The 22,136-nt window shown below is 39.2% G+C and overlaps 2 protein-coding genes across 2 annotated transcripts; both read left to right on the top strand.

The window, feature by feature from the left end:
• Positions 1–1,655: 1,655 nt before the first annotated feature.
• LOC137100326 (transmembrane protein 100) lies at positions 1,656–5,760 on the top strand. The gene is made up of 2 exons (XM_067478083.1): positions 1,656–1,923; positions 2,054–5,760. The coding sequence occupies exon 2, from the start codon at positions 2,132–2,134 to the stop codon at positions 2,519–2,521; it is 390 nt and encodes a 129-aa protein (XP_067334184.1). The 5' UTR covers positions 1,656–1,923; positions 2,054–2,131; the 3' UTR covers positions 2,522–5,760.
• A 3,123-nt stretch (positions 5,761–8,883) lies between these two features.
• On the top strand, positions 8,884–19,456 carry ccnf (cyclin F). The gene is made up of 17 exons (XM_067476993.1): positions 8,884–9,118; positions 9,970–10,124; positions 10,284–10,390; positions 10,465–10,532; positions 10,718–10,914; positions 11,315–11,368; positions 11,776–11,880; positions 12,101–12,178; positions 12,606–12,760; positions 13,122–13,286; positions 13,513–13,636; positions 13,742–13,922; positions 14,102–14,189; positions 15,711–15,810; positions 15,952–16,085; positions 17,461–17,639; positions 18,241–19,456. The coding sequence occupies exons 1-17, from the start codon at positions 9,106–9,108 to the stop codon at positions 18,687–18,689; spliced, it is 2,352 nt and encodes a 783-aa protein (XP_067333094.1). The 5' UTR covers positions 8,884–9,105; the 3' UTR covers positions 18,690–19,456.
• The last annotated feature ends 2,680 nt before the right edge of the window (positions 19,457–22,136 follow it).

Raw genomic sequence — 22,136 nt, 5'->3', positions numbered from 1 at the left:
CCATATGTCCCACCACTCATGGGTTGCTGTGAAGCCATCTGTATGTGTGGGTATGGACTGTAGCAATGTGCTGCTGGCTTCTGCTGTTCATAAACTAAAGGAGGGAAGCATCCTTGAGCTCCCGGTAACACAACACACAGGTCCCTTTGGGAGTTGTTCCTACGCAACTCAGCCTTCCTGTGACCTGCATACATCAGCTCCTGCCTGGCTGTAGCCATCACAAGTAGAGCTTTTCCACTCCCACGAACATGGCCTGGGCCTGCCCAGGTTAACCATGTCTCACGCCTTTGTCCCATATTTCTCACGCCTGCTTTTGTTACATAGTGGAAGCTCCAAGTCCGTTTAGCTTTCCATTGGAGAAGCTTTATTTTTTCCAAGTCTGCACTGCTTCATAGTCAAGCTTATATGAAGAGTTTGAGGTAAACAGCTTTTTTTTTTTTAGCCATATGCTTTGCATCCATTTCACTATTTTAATTTTCTCTGTTTTTCTGCTTTAGTCCACTGCAACACTGGAATACAGATCCACAGAAACCAAACAGTGCTACCAAGAATCCACTTCTCTCCTTCAAATGCCTATTGCTCTTGAAGATCTCTTTTCTTTTGCAGCCCCGCCCCTAACAAACACATTCCTCACTTACCCTCTTTCACTTCTCTTTGGCTTATTCACATCTCTGTTGCTGATTGGGCTACATAGTTTTGGATCAACTGAAATCATTAAGTAAATTAGATATGTTTATGTTTTCCTCTTAGGCCTTTCCCCACATTTATCTAGGCTGAGCCTGCTTCCTCTGTAAAATTGTTTTTCTTACTAGGAATACAGTGTCTTCAAATTGATATAGAGGGTATTACTAAATTCTCATCCTGTGTGTCTTGTGGGCACTATATAGCAAGAAACATTTCAGCTGATTACGAATAGAAATCCTGTTACTAAGCTGAAGTCATGGTGTTGTTTTATGAATCTGCAGAAATGTTTTAAAAGAGTGCTTTTTAGACTTTATATAAAGATAAAATTGTGTGTGGGACATTGAAATTAAAAAAGAACTTAGTATGTCCGGTAATACCTAGAGAGACATTATGCTTTGCTAATGTGGCTTTACAAGTGTGGAAAAGAACTGTGTGGATCCTGTGAGAGCGAATTCGGGAGTAAATGCTATTAGGTTGCCTTCCATTCAGAAACGATTGACATTAGTTGTATGTGTGTGTGTGGGTGTGAAATAAGTGGAGGCTGCCTGTGTTTTTCATCAGTGGGTTTCTGTCACGTGTGGGCAGGCTCATTAGTGTATTTACACTTCCATTATAGAGTAACTGTATACTCGGTGTCCTGCAAACTAGTTTCTTCAGGTGCCTGCTCGTCAATTGGAGGACATCTGTTTGAGTTGGTGTAGGATTATCTGTTGAATATTGATGTCCATGCAAGAGCTGAAAGGGTGCAGTGGCAGTAACATTACACTTTAGAACTGTCATATAAAAGAGACACATCTGTGCTGTTGCAGTGAAGGGTGACATGCCTTTTTGTTTTATCGCAAATATTTTGTCTGGTATGATTTCTAGTTAGCAAGTTTCTGTATTCCCAGAAGGCCTTTACATGGAAAACAAGGTTTTTTACAGGGAAACAAAAAGTAGAAAAAGACGCTGATGGGAAGATGAATAAAAGAAAGAAAGAAGGAGCAGTTAACTCTTCTCCCCTCCCCCTTCCTCTGCTTCATCAACCCCATTCTCCTTTCTTTCAAGTTTGACGTCATAAAAAAGACCAATCAGAGCACTTGGACTTCCCCGTTTTTCTTCCCTAGCTCCTCCTCTTCCCATAGCCCCTTATATATTTTCCTCGTCACTACATTCAGTAGAGTGTACAATGTGCTGGCAGAAAGCAAGCAGGCAGCGTACAAACAAACAGCTAGACAGAGAGGGAGAGAAGGGGAAAGTGTAAGTGGATTTCAGCGCTGACTTAGAAGATTTCATCTGACACACTTTAGCCATTCCTGTTCCAGTCATTTGCCTGGTCTGATATGTACCACCTTCTCCTTTCTCTCTCTACCTGTCTCCATTTCTCCAGCCAGAACTGACCAGGAACAGGATTCAAAAGGCCAACGCTGCCGCCTTATTTCAGGATCTACCACTCCGCACCATCAGGATGGGTTGTACAACGGGCCACCTGGCTTGTCAGCCTCAGCCTCAGACAAACTCTGGGCAGGAGGGTCAGTCCCTGGAGACTGGTGGTGCCAAAGTTCCTGAGGTGCTCTCCTCTTTGGAACGTTTGTCCCAGGCCACTGGAGGCATGGAAAAGTCTTGGTACCGCTGCATCTTTCCATTTGGAATCATCTCTCTGGTGATCGGTGTAGCAGGAACAGGAGTGACCTACACCTATAATGACCTGCCTCAGACTAAAGTGGTGTCAGTGGTGCTGCTTATCATGGGACTGTTGCTGTTGTTAATGGCCACCACTTGTTGGACTGTCCACAAGAAGAAGAGAAGGAAAAAGAAAGAGGGAGGTTCCTTTACCTCTGAACAGTGTCCCCTGTGAAGCACATGGGGAGAACAGTTGTAGAAATTTAAAGGCAGAGATATACCAAGAGCTGGGAACTCAAGGGCTGGCAAAATTATCTGCCACTTCACCTGCACCCAGTGCCGAATCCCCCCTATTCGTTATCACTGAGTTTGGCTAAGGTCATACTGGAGAGAACTTGAATTGAGAAATCATACAGAATGGAAGGACAAATAGACAAAACACTGAGGTTCTGTTTAGTCTGTAGGGTTTGGACCATTTTGGATTAGCAAGGAGGGATCACCAACGCCTCACACACCCTTTTATCAGCAGGTGTCCAGTGTCAAAACAACTTCAGAGGAGACACTCACAAATATGCATCGTACACTGCATGCATACTTACATGCACGGATACATGGCCCTCACACTTCTCACTCACAAATGCACCAGCAGTCACAGTGGAAGCTCGCGCAGACACCTAACACGCCATGTAGAGCTGCTGCTGGAGTCAATGCTGGCGTCACTAGGCACGTCAGTAACAGCATTCCTCCTGCCAGGACAGGTGACTCTCCAAGAGGCCTGAACTGGGCCAAAGACGGCAACCTGATACCCAGCCCAAAGAGCAGCTCACCCACGTCAGCAGTCAGCGTCATTCACTCGTCCTGTGACACCGCAGCAATGCGTTGGGGGCTTTTTTACGCAATGAGAGAATGGAACTTGAGTCCAGCAGGATCTTAGTGGCATCTGAGTGGACGATGAGCTTGCAAGGGTAGGGGAGCTGCTGATGAACTTAAACATTGTTGGAGCTTGGACTTTACTACTAAGGAACAAAAGATTTGCACATCTGTGTCAGGCAAGAGAAATGTTTAGTAAAGGAACATTCTCTAAAAGGCCTTTTATAGCTTTAGTTTACCATTACAAACAGCGGGGCACAGACTTTCTGACTGAATGCCCTCCTGTCAGTGTGCGAGCATTAATGCCCAGCCTGTTGTCAATGTGGGGCACCCCTGCTCAACACACAGCAGGCCAGGATTATTGAAGGACACTGCCTGAAGGGACATGCCACTGCAGGGACACTTTGACTGATCCTGCTCCCCTCTAGCCCCTCCCGCTTGGTGCCTTGAGTAAGCACTCATGGAAAAAGGCTCTGTTGCATGCCCCCATTTCCATCTGAGCTCCTCATCCATCCTATATGCCTTCCTCCATCCCATACCCCCAGTTTCTTACTTCATGCCACATGTGATATAACCTACATAGACGTGTATAGTCTTTCAAAACTTTAGACACACAGATACACTTGTAAATGTAATCTCTGTAGTTCTCAGACGTAAAAGTTGTGATTTTTATTTACCAAAGAAAGTGGTTTAATTTCACTCTAATGTTACAAAAAAGTTTTAACTCTAAGAGTGAGTGGCAAATTCCTTTATCTGTCTGAAAATAGAGCACAAGGCTGTTTTCTAGTACTGATTATAAACTATATTATGTTGTTCTCATACTGATTTATCTCTGTTCTCTGAGTGACTCTGAGGTTTTCCTTGCCTTGCTTTATCTTTTAGAAACCATTGGTGAATGTAACTCCGCTCAGCTCAACATCTGTGAATAGGTGCTTTCTGTTGGCGTGTGGTCTCACAGGATGAGACACACAATGACATTGTATTCTTGTCTTAAACGCTCATTTTATTCATTCAAGAAACATGGGATAGAAGGGCAAATCATGGGAGGAGTAAGTGCATTGTAAAGAATGTACAGAAAAAGAGTCTAGACCGTTTTTCTACAGCTGAAGGACTGGGTACTAACACTTCTTTATCCATGACAATTATCATTTATCACTGTTGCATTAACCCTTTTTTAACCCTTTTCACATTGACATTTGTTGCTGAGTAAAATGTGTCTATGCATCCAGAGGTAGCAGTCAAAACACAATGCCAAAGATTATCCAGATAGTCAGCTTGTCAATTACAAGGCAGCAATTGCCTACCTGCTTTCATAGACGTGTAATGATCAGTCCTTTCTCACACAGTTTAAAGCTCAGAGAAATGTCTGTCCAATGTCTGTTACCTTTAAAATAGAAGGAACAAAAGAAAGGAAAATTACAGAGGTAATGGGGCAACAAAAGAAGAACATGGGAAGTCATTTCTTTCACCTTTCTGTGGAAGTAGAGAGATACTAAATTAGGATTTGCCATCCTGAACCGAGCGGTATTATCCTAGGGAATGTAAAGCATGAGTGGCAGTAGTTCAAATTAAAGTTAACCGGAGTGGAGCTTTCTCTGAACTTTCTCTTTATCTACTGACAAATGTCGAACTAACACACTGTAGATCAGTGAGTATTTGTGAACATCTGCATGCTGTATGCTTACATCAGGCCTTAATTAGATGGTTAGATGTCAAAGGAAATGCCCAAGAGCATGATTTTTTTTTAAAATCATGACGCAGTGGTATCCTTTGAGCAGTGAGGCAAGACGGAAGCCCGAGTACAGTATTACATTACATCAGATTATTACAACAAGGCCATTATATGGCACTGTCTCTGCTATCTACATGAATGTACGTGCTATCGACACATGAATTAGTGTTTGCTCTAATCATATGGGGCTTGAACATATTCCAGAAGCCAAATTGAACCATAGTTATCAATGTTATTAACCGTGCAGTGTTTAATAAAGTAGACATAAGAGCTGTGGACGAGAATAATCTCCTGTCTTTGATTGATGCTGCTTCTGTTAGAGCTGCCTAACCACATATGTGATGTTTTCTCACAGAAAGACATTTTGTGGCAGTAATCACGAAGCTGAAAGAAACAAAGAGAGTGAGAGGGTGAGAAACAGAGCTTGCAAAAAGCAAGACAATTGAAGTACACACACTGTTATTAATACAGTTAATACAGTTTTCACATGTATGGTGCACATTTACTAAATATATTGTGGTTGCGTAGTTGTAAATTTTCAAACCACACTGTGCCAGTGTATGGAAAGTAAAACTTGGTGGCCGGTGACCATTACGTGTTTGTTAGAACTGATGTGAAATGATTTCCCCTCTGCCTTCAGAAAAATTAAAGGGAAAATCTACCTCTCTCAATTGCAGGGAAATACCTCCCTCACCCAGAAGACACCCATGCCTATGCTTATGCTGGTCATCACATCAGTGAATTACACAAAATATAAATGTTTGTGCACCCTTAAAATATGCGGTGCTGTATGTATTATTTTATATTTGTACTGCATATTTCTACTTACATGTACATTTTAATTGTAATAAATAAATGTTAGGTGAACACATTGCTCTGTGATGTTATGATTTGTAGTTTGTAGGTCTGTAATTTATTAAATTTAAATTACATTTACTTGGTTGTGAGCTACTTGGTTTGGGAGATTATAATCTAGAACTAGATGCTGCAACTGTACAGGGCTGGAAATACAAAAGACAGATGGAGAATTGATAGTGAGGTGAGTTAGGATGAGAAGACCACCTTAGCCTCCCTGTGCTTGAAATTTCTATGCTGTATATAGACACATAGCTACACTACCGTGCCAGCTTGGATGACTTGGTCAGATACCCAGAGACATGTGGGATCCTTTGGTTGTTATGAAAACAGATTGGCTGCTATGAAACAGAATAAATAACACCCCCTACTGGCAAAACATATAACACACAAACTATCCCCACTGTGAAAAGAGTCTACAAGTTAACAAACAGGTCTGTGTGAGATAAGTCTATTAAAATTTTACACAATATAAAAACATTTTATAATTCTCTGGTGACTTTGCTGGGAAACGACTGTGGGTGTGGAGGCAACAATGTTAGACCAACAGGGCAAAGTGCGGATAGGGTGGAAGTGGTCAGTTGGATTGCTAGGGTCAGCACAGATTACAGGAAACCAGATGGGAGCATCTCATCCGCCTCTCGATCACCAGGACTTGGCTTCAGGCCTAAGCATTCAGTGTTATTTGGGATTTATCATACACTGAACTATACAAAACTGACATCAATTTAAATTGCAAAACCAGAAACATTCAACAGGCAGCAAAATGTGACATCATAAGGTAGAGATTTGAGTCATACATGGTTTCTATGTTTTATTCAAATTCCTGAACAATTGCATCTGTGCAAAAGACAATTCTGCCTGTTTATTTGATTAGTCAATGCCTGCTGGTGCCAGATAATACCCTTGCAGTACGATAGAGTTACATTTCAGCTCTGCTTTGTGTATTATGACAGCTGTTTTGGAGACAGGTGTAGGTGGGAATCACAGATATCTGGCCAGACAGTGAAATTAAATCACAAGCAAAATGAAATTACAACCCACTCTCAATTTAGGTATTGTGATAGAAACAATTGTGATTAGAAGCTTTTGGATTTAATCAGCCACAGAGTTGAAAGTCTTGGAATAGCCAGTGTTGTCACACACACACACACACACACACACACACACACACACACACACACACACACACACACACACACACACACACACACATACACACAAACCACATTGTTGGCTAAGAGAAACTGCAATTATGAACAGACAAAAAGAAACTGCAGTGTAGTTAATCCCGCTAATCATTCACACTTGTTCTACACCTATTTGCATTTGCCATCTTTCTCTGTTTCTATCTCAAATTTTCACTGTGGACAAATATGAGATAAATCTGTACTGGTTTGTTTGGTTAAAGAATACTTAGCTCAGGTGTCCAGGTATTAGTTTCCTCTCTGCTTCTTTGATCAAACTCAATTACTTCCTTTGGAAGGCAACGTCTTTGTGATGACACATCCTTTTAGTTGGATTATGCTAAGTAATTATAGATGCTTATGAACTGTAATTATAGATTTGGAGTTTGTAGTTTTGTGAGCACTATGATTATGCTTTTATTACTATTATTGTTTTTAAATTAAGTTAAAGGAACTAGACCATTTCTTCCCTTTAGTTCTCTTGGTCAATTTGTGTTTTACTGAGAAATTGGTCGAGAAGGGTGGGAGTTTCTATGGAAACTGTGACTGCATCCAATTGACGATGTCACAGCCTCTGCCCCATCTGAGGTCACTACAAGATAATTTGATCATACAGCACCTCCAGCAGAAAATGCAGAAAGAATTATATGCTTCAGTGGGCAAAAGGGACACAAGCAGAAATGTATTTTCTTTACTCAGATGTACACATGTAATTTCATAATTCTGCAAGTATTACAAAAATAGAGAGAGCACTAAAAGTTCTCAGTTGCATTGCAAATGCCTTTGAAGCTATATAGGTAATCTAACATGTAGTTTTCTTTTCTTCTATTTTGCTTAAAGGCACCTATTGAGTGCTATACCTGTAATTTAGCAAACATTAGCTCAAGTAAGAGGTGATGAGATGCAGGTTATGTGTAGATTACAAAGAGACTGTAATGATTACTACTAAAATTGCGGTCTGTCTTTATAACCCTTTTTAAAAGACCAGCAATCACAAAGACCCTTTTCAGCCAAGAGAGTAGTCTTACTCACAATGGGGTTCCAACACAATGGCCTTAATCATTGTGTAATTTCCTCAAAGGCAGCTACGTCAGACGCCAAACCAATCTGCTGTCTAATTGTTTACATGTGTGCTCAGTCACACAAATAGTGATCAATGCACCTAATAAGTTTTAATGGGTGTGTGTCTGTGCAGTAATTAGATTTTGGTCCAAAGGGTTTCCATGCTTTAACCTTTGCTCACCTTTGGATTTCTTTTGATGAGACTGAAGGCTAGCCCTACCATTGCCACAGCAGTTTTTTTTTTTTCAGAACGATGAACACCTTAATCGCCATTAATATAGACATGGCATTATGAGCAACAATATCAGTGTAAACTGTTTTCCCTTTATCGGATGTTACATTTGCTATTGAAACATATACACTACTAAGACGGTAGAGACCGAATACAAATATAAAGCAGCTGAAACTTGAGTAGACAACCTAAGGATTTCTTCTCTGCTTTTTATTCTTGTAGCCACGTTTCACGCGTTAATATTCATTAAGCAGAATATTAAAATGTTGTTTCCGTCTCCTACGTCTCTCTCAAAAGTGAAGCGATGCGCCTGTCCCTTTAAACGGAGTACCTTTAAACAGTTTATTATGTTCAACTGCATTTCCCACAATTCCTAATAAATAGGCGGGTCTGGGGAAACATTCTTCATATTCAGGTCAACCAATCGTATACACTCACTGGCGAGCGCGTACTTCGAAATGGAGTTACGTTGTCAAATGAGCTTTTGATATTTCGCAGTTTATAAAAAGCAGCGAATCAGTGCACCCTTCTTCATGCTGACCAATCACAGGGTTATTATGTGGCAGATGGGCGGCAACATTCTCGCCAAATCAGATTGAATGTGGCGTTTAAACGGTAAGCGCGGGCGGTCCTAGAGTAGCTGTAGGCGTGTCCACAAACTGGGAAGCGTGCTTGAATTTGAATTAAGACGAGAGCTTAAAACTTGTTAAGATAGTAGTCCACTGTTACACCGCAACAGAGACACTAAATGTATTTTAGCACTGTTTATATTAATATTTGGTGAAATAATCTGTAAGTGTGTAATATTTGCACGTTTAAATCGCTGCTAAGTGAGATAGCTACAGACACCGGCTGTGTGAGGAGAGATCACTGTACTTGCAATGAAAGCAGGCGGTAAGTAACTAGTTGTATGTGTTATACTTGCTCTTTCTACCAAAAATATAGTAATGGCTTAATGTAAAGGACGTGTCTGAGAATTTGCTTTTGATGTAGCAACTTTAGGCACTGGCAACTAGCTAACGTTACTAAAGTTAGCCAACCCAAACCTTAATGTTACCAAGATTTCTCCTGTTGACGTTACTGTATCAATAGCTTTTAACAGGTCAATATTAACGTACATAACATGTCGTATATTTTCTCCTAGCATTGTGAGCGTTTGCTGTGATTAAAAACTAAAATCGTCGTCAGACCTAGTCCTAACTTAGTTTTGTTTGAACCAGAGGAGGGAAATTTGGGCGCTCACTTGTTTTCCCAGTCTCGGTTCACCGTCGTTAGATGGTTGTTAAATCTTATAGCCATTTAATGAACAATAGTGTATGTTTATGTTGATATTCCTGACGGGGCTAACTTTCAAACGATTTAAACACTTTTGCACTTAAATAGAGGATTTGACTAGGTAACCCGGAGATATCTCAATTTACCTTAACTACTTTGAATCGGATTCCATTATCGCTACTTTGATATGAATACCTAAAGTTAACCTTATTATAAGTTAAACTATTTACTAGCCTTTGGACTGCTGTGAATTAAGAGCCAATATGTGTTTGACATTACTGTGAGAATTAGTTTGACAGCTCTGCACTAAGATGTGAAATGATTTGGAGTTATTGTGCGTGCGTGCGTGTGTGTGTGCACGCAAGCAATTCAAATGTGCTTTTTTTGGTCGTACATAATGAGAATCATGCTAAAAAATAGGAAACTGCTTGGTCATATTATCTGACATGTTTAATTCCTTTTTCTTTTAGTGGTCCACTGCCATTGTTCAAAATGCTATTCTGTTCCTACAAGAAAGCGGGTCCGTAAGCGAACTCAAGCCCTAACCTTACTATCTCTACCTGAGGAGGTCCTCCTCTGTGTGCTGCAGTGCCTCTCTGCTGAGGACCTGCTGTCTGTTAGAGCAGTGAGTAAACTTACTGTACACACTTTAACACTAATATGTCACCTCTAGCATGTATGTGCCATGTCATTTCAGATTAGTTCTGGCTGAGCATCTTGTGACCATTTATTTAATTTCTGATGTCTTATATTTAGGGACTAATTGTCTCCTGTTCTGTTACAGGTTCACTCCCAGCTGCGGGACATTGTTGACAACCACTCCAGTGTATGGGCCAGAGTCAGTTTCAGAGACAGCTGGCCCTCTCCCAACTCCTTGTGGCTATTTGAAAGGTACATTTAGTTCTATAAAATAAAATTGATGATCATCTATATAGGTTTTACTTGAAATTTCTCTCTCCATTTAGAGCTGCTGAGAAAGGGAATTTTGAAGCTGCCGTGAAGCTTGGGATTGCTTATTTGTACAATGAAGGACGTAAGTTAAACACTTAAAAACTTCCTAGCTCAGCTGTTCATTGAATTACTTACATTGATTGATTCTGTACTAAAGGACCATTCTGCTTAAGTAAAGGTCAGGTGAAATTAGGTGATATAAATCCCTGTTGATTAATTCTCTTAGCAATCACAGCTCTTCTGTCGTGTCTTCTTTCTCTCCACCAGCATTGCTGAGTGATGAGGGGCGAGCGGATGTATGTGGTCGCAAGGCCTCCCACTTTTTCAGCCTGGCAGAGAGCCTGCGCTCTCCCAAGGCAGATCCCTTTATCTGGGTGTTCATCCGTCCACCATGGTCACCCACTGGCAGCTGCTGCAAGGCCGTAGTGTTTGATCGTCTCAAGGCTGAGTGTGAGAGCAATGTGGTAGGTTTTGTCAGTGGCAGTTTAGAGGACAAACAAATATGCTTTCATTAAAATATAGACCAATTAAGCCTTTCGTTTTTAGCTCATATAAACAATTGTTTGTGTCTAATTATATTGCAAAGTCTTTTTTCTAGATTCTTATTTTCCATTTTTTTCCCTAATTGCTAGTATGGAAACTGTTTGTTTTCATTTTTAATGTTTGGTATCACCATATCAAATAAAGCTCTAAACATGGCTGTTCGTGTTTTCTATCAGTAGACAGTCACAATAACCATCCTGACTTCTATTAACAGAAACATAAATCATTTTATAAACTACTAAAATTTTGTGCAGTGTTCATATGTAAGTAATGCAATTAATATTTCAAGTGTTCATTAATCTATTTAACTTTTCTCTACAGGAGAAGAGGGGGCCCTTATTGCACTGCTTAGCCAGAGTTTTGCAGCTCTTTGACGTGAGTGTGAAAGTGAGACTGTATCCGAGTGTCTGGGTGTGGTTATCCTAGTTTCTATTAGCCTTTAATCAAAATGTCGAGCTTTTTGTTGCTTTTTGTCACGTGGGGCTGTCATTAACAGCACAGATGGCACAATTGTTTTCTCCTCTTCATATAACACAACTATGGTCTTACTTTCCCTGTTGACTCTATTTACTCACAGTGCCAAAGGGCTGTGTTATTTAATTGTATGAAATTATTTCAAGCATCTTAAACGGATTTGAATGCTTTAGTTTGTTTTTTAGGATTTTTACAGAGAAGCATTTACAATGTTTAGACGAGATAATGACAGATTATTCTGTGGGTGTGTGGGGTGTGTTTAAGTAGGATCTATTATTCACATCTGGAATACTGTTACCTTTTTCAAGGAGGATGTAAAGCGCTCAGATGCTATATCTATGCTGGAGGAGTCCTCACAGGCTGGCTGTCTACAGAGCTCCTACTTGTTGTGGGAGCACAACCGTAAAGCAGCTGTGAGTCTGAATCTTCCTTTTCGTTACTCTTTGTAACATTGTAATACCACTGTGGTTTTTCCTTATTCCCAAATACAAGCACATTTGTCTGTAGTATTTGAAACATGTCCAAAAATTGATTGGAATATGAAAAGGCCAACTAAATCTCTTTTGCAATTATACCAACTGTCAAATGGGGCAAGATGTGATATTTAGGTTTTTGTGTGTGTTTATTTTTCAGATGGCAGATCCAGGCAGGTACCTCCAATGTGTCCGAACGCTCAGGGACTATGCTGGGAAAGGATGCTGGGAGGCCCAGGTGTGTGACTGACGTCATGTTGTTCTTAGCTTAGGCAAATTAATAATTGTGGTGTTCTGTATTTTTCATCTTGTGATGAGCTTTGTATTTCTACAGCTTTATTTTCACACTGTAAGAACACAAAAGACAGTGACTTGTTTGTCTTTTGACAACTTTTCTTGTGCCATGTTTGTTTAATTTGTTTTTGTCATTTTCCACTCCTCCATTTGTCCAGAGTTGTTTTTTTATTCAAACCCCATTAAACAGTGTGAAGAGGTCTTGACAGTTGTTGACAAATTTAAAACCAAAGCTGCATCACAGAATTGCAAAAGTGACTCATCCAAATTATAAGCCTTGCAATTTCAGAAGTAAACTGTGAACCAATGCAAGAAGCTGTCAAATAACTTTGTAAGACATCTGTTTAACATATTGTATTTTGTTTTCTCAGCTCTCTCTGGCCAAAGTGTGCAGCATTGGGAATCCACTTGGCTTAGAAGCAAACGCCTGCTCTGACTTAGTGGCCCAGCTCTTCAGTTCCTCTAATATGGCATCACAGTCCCCTGCTCAGAGCATCATCAGACAAGGCATCAAGGACACCATGAGGTAGACATGGAGCCATTGGAGCCATTGTTATTACTCACTGTGTTTGGATCATCAGCTTTTTTTTAAATTTTTTTTTTTTTTTTGTGATAATAAATAGTAGATGAAACTGAGCCCCAACACAGATTCACCAGTCAACCTTAGATATGTTGTCTTTGTACTAATCAAATAGCAACTCTATAGGATATAAATACTTTGCAAACCATTGGATTCTCTTTGTCTTTATTTTACACAGTGTCACAGCCTCTTTTTTGGGGGGGATGAATTACTTTTTGATTGATCAGTTTTTAAATGTGCCAGAATGTCAAATTTCAGTACTGCATCTTCAAGGTCTACAGTTCTCACTTTCTTTCTACTTCTGTAGATACATTCTGGTAGACTGGCTTGTGGAGGTGACCACCATGAAGGACTTCTCCAGCCTGGCGCTGCACGTGACAGTGGGTTGTGTGGACCGGTACTTGGCTCTGCGCTCTGTTCCCAAGGCACGCCTTCAGCTATTGGGCATTGCCTGTATGGTAGTTTGTACACGGTAAGAATCTGTGTTCTGTCTGCACTTTTTTTTTTTTTTTTCATGTAAATAGAGTTGAATTATGGTTTAGAAATTTTGTAGGGTCACTAGCATCGCTGGCAGAGTAATTTGAGGATTTTTGTTAGGGGTTTGTCATGGAATGGAAGGCAAAAATATTAATTCAGATATTGTGGTGTTTTTATTTTTGGAATGAACACAAAATTGATTGTTTTCTTTTTCTTTACAGCTATATCAGTAAAGAAATCCTGACCATACGGGAAGCTGTTTGGCTCACAGACAACACCTACAAATATGAGGATCTGGTCCGAATGATGGGAGAGGTTGTCTCTGTGCTGGAGGGAAAGATAAGGGTGAGTACAACAAATGGTATATAATGTTTGAATGTAATACATTTTCCTGTCAAAACATTTTTAATAAAAGCTATATATTAAAATATTTTATGTACTTACATTTAGAGTCCCACACTGCTAGACTATGGGGAGCTGCTTTTGTCTCTGCTTCCTCTGGAAAGGCGGACCACTCACCTTTTCAGCTACATCTGTGAGCTGTCATTGCTCTACTCTGCTCTTGCCACACCACCACCCGCCAAACTGGCCTGTGCTGCACTACTTCTTTCACGAGCACTACATCATTATGGTAATAACACTCACTGACACACGTTTATACAAATCCCTGTTTAAAAAGATTCCTTGTGTCCCCCTCTTTAACACCCAAATGTAATTTCAATAATATTTTCTAAAATAGAATTTAGAGCTTCACTTGAATCCAAAGTTTATTTTACATCTTGACTTATGTCTGTGGTCTTCTCTCTCCAGCTCCTCTCTGGCCCAGCCAGTTAACTGACTACACAGGCTTCTCCAAACAAGACCTTGTCTCCCTTTCTGTGCTGCTTTATGTCAAATGGTAAGTCCCTCACAGTGTGCTGATAATCAAGCCGTTCCATACATTCAGGCACAAGCTACTGGTCTGGATGGGTGGTTTTGTTTTTCTGTACCCTTACCCCCTTTTTGTATTAGGTTCCAGTGATGTGATCAGCCATGATCTTAACCATTTACATGTACATTACTTTAGTGTTATCTTGACTATTTGAAGTGGCACATTTTATTTTATGCCTAATCTTTTCTTACCTCAGCAAGGGAATACATTCAAAGTAAGCAATTAAATCCTTGTTAAAGTGTTAAAGTGATCATAGGTACAAACACATTCTCAGAAGATTTTTTCCTTTACTATGTGCACTTTTTTACTTGCTGTAGCTTAACCAGGTGTGTTTAGCCAGGGTCAGGATATAAAATTATTTCTGACTGGTTCATTTTTTTTTTTTTAAATTGGTTGGTTAAATATATGCATCACCGTTCCCACTGTGGCAATTTGATACATTGAATTAATTCAAATTTTTGTTTTCCAACAATTGTTCACTGGCTTTACATTAAAAGAAAGAAAAATCACTTTCAAACACATTGGGGGGGGGAGGTTGGTATGAGACAATGCACTGTTTTAGGGAGTGGACAGAGTGTAAAATGATAGCAGCTTTGCTAGTTATGATTTTCTTCTTCCTCAGTTACTGGAGAATGGTGTATAGTTTGAATCTCTTTTTAACTATAAACAGGAAAAAAGTGTAATTGTAAATCACCCCCTAAAGAAAAAGAACTCATTGTAACTTTGAAGCCATGTAGCCCAGGCCCACTTCCCTCTAAAAGAAATGGCATTTGCATTTTTACATTTGTTCTGAGGAAGTTTTTTGTATTGCGGTTGTCCCTACACCCAATTAAAAAAGGTAGTTGCCATCTTGACCCAGTAATTACATCAACTCTATTAAATAGCATTTAATGTGTATATACACATACACTGCTCTATGAAAGTATTGATGGTTATTTTAATTTAATAAACTATTTTCAACAAAATCTTTATTCTAGATGAGTGAACAAAAATTTTTTTGTCTAATATATAGAGAATGCCAATGAAAACACTGCTGCATTTTCTGATTTATTGTGGTCCCTTGACTCATAATCGTTACTTCACTGTGCTTTCCTCCATGTAAAGAGATAACAAGAATTGATTTGTGATGTGTCTGGCTGATTTAAGCATGCTCATATAGCCACATTGATTAGATATAAGATTGTTTATAACGTTGGGTCAAGAAAATGGATGGCCATTAAGCTTTTTGATACAATGTGAATCCCAGAGAGCTGCCCAGTAAGTGGGAAGCGTGTGTGTGTGTGTGTGTCAGTGAATCACCAGCTGAGTCACGGAAACGTGCCTCAGGGTGAGTCACTTTGATAGGTAAGCATTTTATCGATAAACTTTAATTCTCAAATGGAAAAATAACAAGATTTATCCGTAAGAGTTGGTTATAGAGCTGTAGCAACAAAAGTGGATCAAACTCAGTTTTCCCGTCTGTTAACCCCCTTTTATTTCTCTCCTCAGTTTTAGTCAGGATGTTCCAAAAGACTACAGGCACGTGTCTCTTACTGGAGTTAAGCAACGGTTTGAAGATGAGGCTTACCAGCATATCAGCAAAGACGAGGTACTGTATTTATTGCAGGCACAAGAAAAGTCCTCTATTACATTTAATAAAAACTAAATATTACTGAATTTTAGTACAGAATGTCTCTAATTGCTTCTCTGAATCTAACTGGTTAATGGTTTTTGTTTTGAACTCCACAAGGTCATGGATTTTAAAGAACTTTGTCAGATATTGGAGATTCCTGAAGTGGAGCCTCAGATGGAGCCTCCCAGTCCCACTGGCCAACCAGCAGATATCCACACCTTCCTTGCCTCTCCATCCAGCACAAGCAAGCGGTAATTTCCAACACACAGGTTCCCTATTACGAAACATTTCAACCTAGTCATATTAAATCGATTAAATAAGAGTAGCTTTACAAAACGTGGATAAAATAAAATGCACTGAGGTACAGCCATGCAAAACATCTGCAGGCCTCTTGACAATTTAAAGGAATCCATTAATTTTTTATCATTTAATCAAACTATAATCATTCCCAGCTAACTCATAATTTGAGGTACAAAGAAATATCCAATCAGCTGTTTGATTAGCTTAGTAGTGAGTGCTTGTTACACCAGAAAATATTATTGGAGAAAGCCCTACAATATAGTGGTGTCAGAAATTCCATAATTGAACAAAAAAATAGTGTACATGGAATATACAGGTCTACATTGCGTTTGTCCTGATTTTACAGATGAGCAAATTACTATTGTGCCACTCACACAGCTGTTAGCAATGTGGCAAAATGAGTGTTTGTCTAAAATCCACAATTTACTGCTTAGTTGTGTGAACATTTACAGTGTATTATATAGGGATTAGTAAATGATGGTGTAGAGACAGGCTTGCTTGTGTCCAGGGGTCCAAAAAGTATTCACTTCAGAGATAAGACGAACACTGAATGTTTATTAAGTCCCACATTCCAGTTGAGTGGATAACAAGTAATTCCACATAAAACCGCTCCTCCACTACCTTGTAGTACCTATAGCTGTCCAATACCTTGAAGCCCTGGCCAGTCAACAAAACATGTTTTCCTTAACTGGTTAAGCAAACTCAAAGGCAAACACTTCAAAGGCAGCCATGTGATCATCAGTACACATACATACACTTCTTAATCTAACTAAACTTACAATACACAACGTGAACAAAAAATAGAGTAAACCCTGGTTGGCTCATACAGATGGATTCTATTTTGGAAACATCTTTTGTAAATTGCACAATGGTAGAAAATGCCACATTCTGTAACACCATGGACATTTTGAACATTCAAAGTAATAACATACAGTGCACAATCTTAAGAAAAGACCAAAAGAAATAAAATAAGTAGATTAGGTCATTAGTATTCAATCATTGTGCACTCCATTTATACAGTAAAGCAATTTCTGTGAGCCAGGAAAAACAGTGTCTCATGTTCCATGTATTATACATAAGCCTTTGGACTTAACAGTTTCTGTGTGACAGCAACAGAAAATCACAGAAGAAATCCAAGAAACAACTCGATAACTAACACCAAAATGATCAGTCTCTCTCTCCTTGTTCATTTAGCAGTTTTTGTTTTTGCTGAGTCTCCTGTGCACTGTCGCTTGTGAACGTCTTGTCCAGAACGAGTTTGATGTGCCATCTGTGAGATGCTCTAGTGACTCACTGTAACTCACCGCTTGTCCACTTTCTCCCCAGGCGAAGGGATGACAACATGGAGGCTCACAGAGCCAGCTTTGTGGCAACGCCCACAGCAGAGCTGTCCAATCAAGAGGAGACACTGCTGGGTGACATCCTGGACTGGAGCTTGGACACTTCGTCTTCCGGTTATGAGGGTGACCAGGAGGAGGACAGCGAGGGAGAGAAAGATGGCGATTGTGAGTATTGAGGAGGGAAGGGTAAATGTTTATTCCTGTCTCGTTACTAACAGCCTCCAAGGTATATTCCTGTAAAGCATGTAAATGAACCAGTACGTATATGGACAAAAATAATGCATGAGTCTTTTTTTAATTGGGACATTATGTGACTACAGATGACTTGGTAGGTGGAAGGTCCAGCATAATCAACCAGTTTGTACAGTACAGTACAGTACAATGGTCAGCCACAACATTAATACCAACTGGTTGTCTTAATGCTGTGGAGGACAGGGGTCAGCATAAGAAAGATTTAATGGTGGCCATGATTAACATGTGCTGGGGGCCTGGTGGATCAGTGGTAGAGCATTGGGTTTGGATGCAGAAGGCCACAGGTTGGAATCCTACCCCAGTAGGTGTGACCCTGCCCAGTTAACACCACCAGGTGTTGTGGCAGAGCAGTGTAAATGTAGGCTTTAATATAATCCAGGCTTTTTTTTTTTTTTTTTCCATGAACTAATGTGCATGGATGGCAGTAGCTATTATAACCGCTGAAGTCAGTAGTTTGTGTAAACCTTGATCTGATTGATTCACTGTCTTAAACTTACACCTTATCCTTCAATAGCTTCAATGATGTCAATCAAACTCACGCTGACGGATGAACACAGAAGGCTTGAGCATTGCAGAGCCTTATCCAGCGATGAGGACAGTTTCTGTGAAGCAGAAGGGGAGGAGAACAGCATTCGCCAAGTCCAGGAATACTTTTCCTTGCCTGCAGACCGTCAGAGTTCAGGATATTCCTCTGTCCATAGTGCTAGTCCCTCATCGACATGCTCCACCTCACTCATGCCTTGCACATTCAAAACCTTAACCCATTCTTTGGGTGTAGCTTCTGCTAAAGCCCAACCAGGCTTCCACCTTTTGGTGCCATTGCAAAGGCCTCGGGGCACCTCCAGTAAACAAGTGAAGAGGAAGAACTCGGCAGCTCATAGTGGCGGTGAAGTGGAAAGGGAGCAAGAAGTGGATGGGGAAGGAAAGACATTTTCTGCCAACGTAGGGTTTCTGAGCCTATAGACAGTGGTTCACTCTATGGCCCCAGGCTGTTCAGTTACCCTCCAGCACTTTTCTCATACTTCTTGACACTCTTCCTCACTCCCGCCAGTCTGTTCTCGTCTCTCAATTGCCAAAAGATCAATTAAAAAAAAAAAACACCTTTGAGCTTTAAGACAAGTAAGGTAAAATAAATATAATAATATGAATTACATGTAACTTGTCCTTCTATTACGTTGCATGTCATGTACATGTTTTCAGACATGCTGTAATAAAATACCTCCCATGAACCTAGACCCACAGTCAGCTCTGAAACCACTGGAACATAACTTGACTTTCCTCAGGATCCTGATACAATGATTGCTGTTTGTTGTTTTACAGCCTTCTACAACAACCTATCTCAGATCACATTAGATGTAACAATCTCACAGAAGAAGTCTTTGTTAAGGTCATTGTTAAAGCCATAACTTGTAATTGTTTTGGTTGTGATTGTCTGATATGCACTGACTGTACAGTAATCACTTTTTTATTTTTTGTATTTGGTGCATGGCATTTATAGGTGACTGTCATCTAGCTGAGGAAAGTGTCTGCATCTGAGGTCTAAAAAGATATTGTACAAATTTGCTGTGTTTGGGTTTGTCCTAAGGTTGTTGGCCAAAGGTACTGTGGTAGTGTCATTTGTGTTTTCAGAGGCATCTACTTTAAACAAAAAAAAAAAAGAGAGAAAAGTAAAAAGAGCTGTGAAATGAGTCTTTTAGTAGTCTGCATCTTTTATTGTCTTGAACATCTACACCAGTTGTGTTGATAAATCTTTTTAGTTTATTAAAGGCCTAAAGCGCACTAATCCTAATAGTAACACCAGATAGATGTTAAGATGGTAACTTGAGATATTGACACACTATATATTCAGTTAGGTGTGCTGATTACAACTAAGAATCACCAGTTGGATGAGTGTCTCAGTTTATCATCCGAATGATTCGTGCTGTACAGTCAATCAACTCACATGTATGGTGGCATCCAGTGCAACGTGTACTTTTTTTTTTTCTTTTTTTTTTTTTTAACCCATCTAAATTAGGTCCAGCACTTTTATCATCAAAGAAGGGGCACAAGTCTTTGAAATGTAACCATTATTATGCTTAAACAATCAATACTAAAGTATTTTTGAATGGATTTGTTTTGCCTCTTTAGAGAGAAATAGAAGTTCAGACAACTAAAGGAAAATTACTTGATGGGTTTGTAAATGGCCGTATGCCTCATTCAGGACAAGGTGGACAATGTCTAGATGTATGTGACTGACTATATACATTTTAAACTGTTATTCCAGACTAGTTATTTCCTGTGTTTTATATATGTACATAGAACCATATGTACAAGTGAAAAGATGAACAACAGGCCATTATTACTTGAAATGCCATTGTTGCTTTGCTTCATTCCAAACAGCAGTTTTATTTTTGAAATGTTTTTTTTCTACATTATGTTTTTTATTAGACCTGTAATGTCAATATATCATTAGGTTGAGTTCAAATAAAACAAGACATCATGGACGTTTTCTTAAGCTGTGTTTCAATCCATCTTGCAGAATCAGTTTAATTTGCGATAACTTTACTCAAAATAGTTCTTCCCTGATAACTCAAGACTAAATTAGATAATATTTGACCTTATATCAGTTTCTCAATAAAACCAGCACCAGAACTTTACCTATACTCAGTTTGCAGTTTGTCTTTTGGTTCATTTTTGAGTTATGTTAAAAAGGAACAGGTATGTCAAGAAATTATCTCCACGTGTAACCTCAAATAATCGATTTTGCCTACACATACTACAGATTACATTGTTCTATTTGGAAGGTCTCTGCTGATTTAAAGCATTTTTCCTGGCAGTGAGAAGGAGGAATTTACAACTTGAAAACCAGGGTTCCATGTGGTCAAATACTTACTCGAATCAGTCCAAACTTTAACAACATTTGAGTTAAAACTAAGGTATTTGTATCCTATAGTAGCTGTAGCTATGTTGTTAAACTCTCACGAGTGTGTTTTTTTTTTATCAATAGAGTTAAGTTTCTTTGTTATACTGTACCATACTTCTTAGTCTGCAAGAGCCAATGGAAAATTTGTAAAATATTTTTGAATTAAGTTTTCTAATATCAGAAAACTGTGTTACAAACTTGAGCTGTGCAGCTTGAAAGATGTTAGTGTTAGGGCAAGAAAGGTCTTTACATGAGCCTTTCCATTCATGGTATGATAGACTTATCAAAAGAGGTCACATATTTTTTACTTTACATTTACTTCGCAGCTTTGGTTGGATCATGGCAACAGAACAAGACAACAAAAAGCTGTGTAGTGGTAAAAACAAAAAAGAATGTGGATCAAAAGTCCACACTCACAGAATCTGATGAAATCTATATATTCAAGGGACCAACTACTCAGGTGACACTGCACTGAAAATAAGACTGTAGTTGAAGTCGATGCATGGGATCACGAACATGTCTGAAATCCATGGTCACAGAACACAGTTTGTCACTCCATCGACAAATGCAAGTTCAAACTCTTCCATGTCAAGAAATACAATATAAAACGAAGATCCTGAAATGCTGTCCTGTGGTTCAACAAGTCAAAATGAAAAATTAGTAAGAAAATCATGGATGCTGCATCCTCCATGCTTAAGAGGACAGAGAGCATGTGACATGTTATGAGCACACATTTTAAATGCCAGCAATTTGTTGGGTACGTGTGGGGTACATTATTGCATGCAGCATGCGTAACTTGTTAATTTGTGAAAGCTAAAATAATGCTGAATATTAGATACAAGTTTTAACATATGCTGATATCCATATTACACCTTTTCAGGAAAAGCATTGGTTTTATTTTAGCAACACAGTGCCAAACCACATATTACAAACGCATTGATCCACAATGAAGTGCAGATTTGTGCACATTATGAGGCAAAAAATATGACAGAAGGCACCGAGCTTTAAATTAGCTGAAATTTATTTAGGTATTTACCTTAAAAATTAAAGCAATCAACATTTGCAGGTACCAAATTGTGTCAAATAAAGTGGTGATGCAACACAGTGGCAATTCATATGTTTAAACATTTGACCCATTTTAGCAGTTTAAGTTTGACCCATACGAACTAAAAGTAGAAAAAACTAGTAGGATCTGCTGCATCAATTTTGACCCTTCAAAATATCTCTCGTGAATCCCCAGCTTTAAAAATGTCCAACATAACATAACATACCTATTAAGTCTATCCTACCAGCTCGTTTTTTTCTGCCTTTTACTTTTTGAGTACAAAAACAGTAATGGCTTACGCAGTGTAAATAGCTAAAAATCTAGAAAATAAAGAAAGAAATATGCTAGATCATACAAATAGCCACACCACATACATAATGCTACATTTATTAAATTTTTCAGGCAAATGTGATTTTAAAGCCCAGCTATCGATACCACGTGACTCCCAAGTGAGATCACGTGA

The sequence above is a fragment of the Channa argus genome, chromosome 15 (assembly GCF_033026475.1).
Source record: "Channa argus isolate prfri chromosome 15, Channa argus male v1.0, whole genome shotgun sequence".
Lineage (NCBI taxonomy): Eukaryota > Metazoa > Chordata > Actinopteri > Anabantiformes > Channidae > Channa > Channa argus.
Note: the sequence above shows the minus strand (reverse complement) of the source record. Positions and strands in the feature narration are given on the sequence as shown.

Coding starts and splice junctions, on each gene's coding strand:
- LOC137100326 (XM_067478083.1), top strand. CDS start 2,132: ATGGGTTGTACAACGGGCCACCTGGCTTGTCAGCCTCAGCCTCAGACA.
- ccnf (XM_067476993.1), top strand. Junction 12,761..13,121: donor GGCATCAAGGACACCATGAG/GTAGACATGGAG, acceptor CTACTTCTGTAG/ATACATTCTGGTAGACTGGC. Junction 13,923..14,101: donor ACGAGCACTACATCATTATG/GTAATAACACTC, acceptor TTCTCTCTCCAG/CTCCTCTCTGGCCCAGCCAG.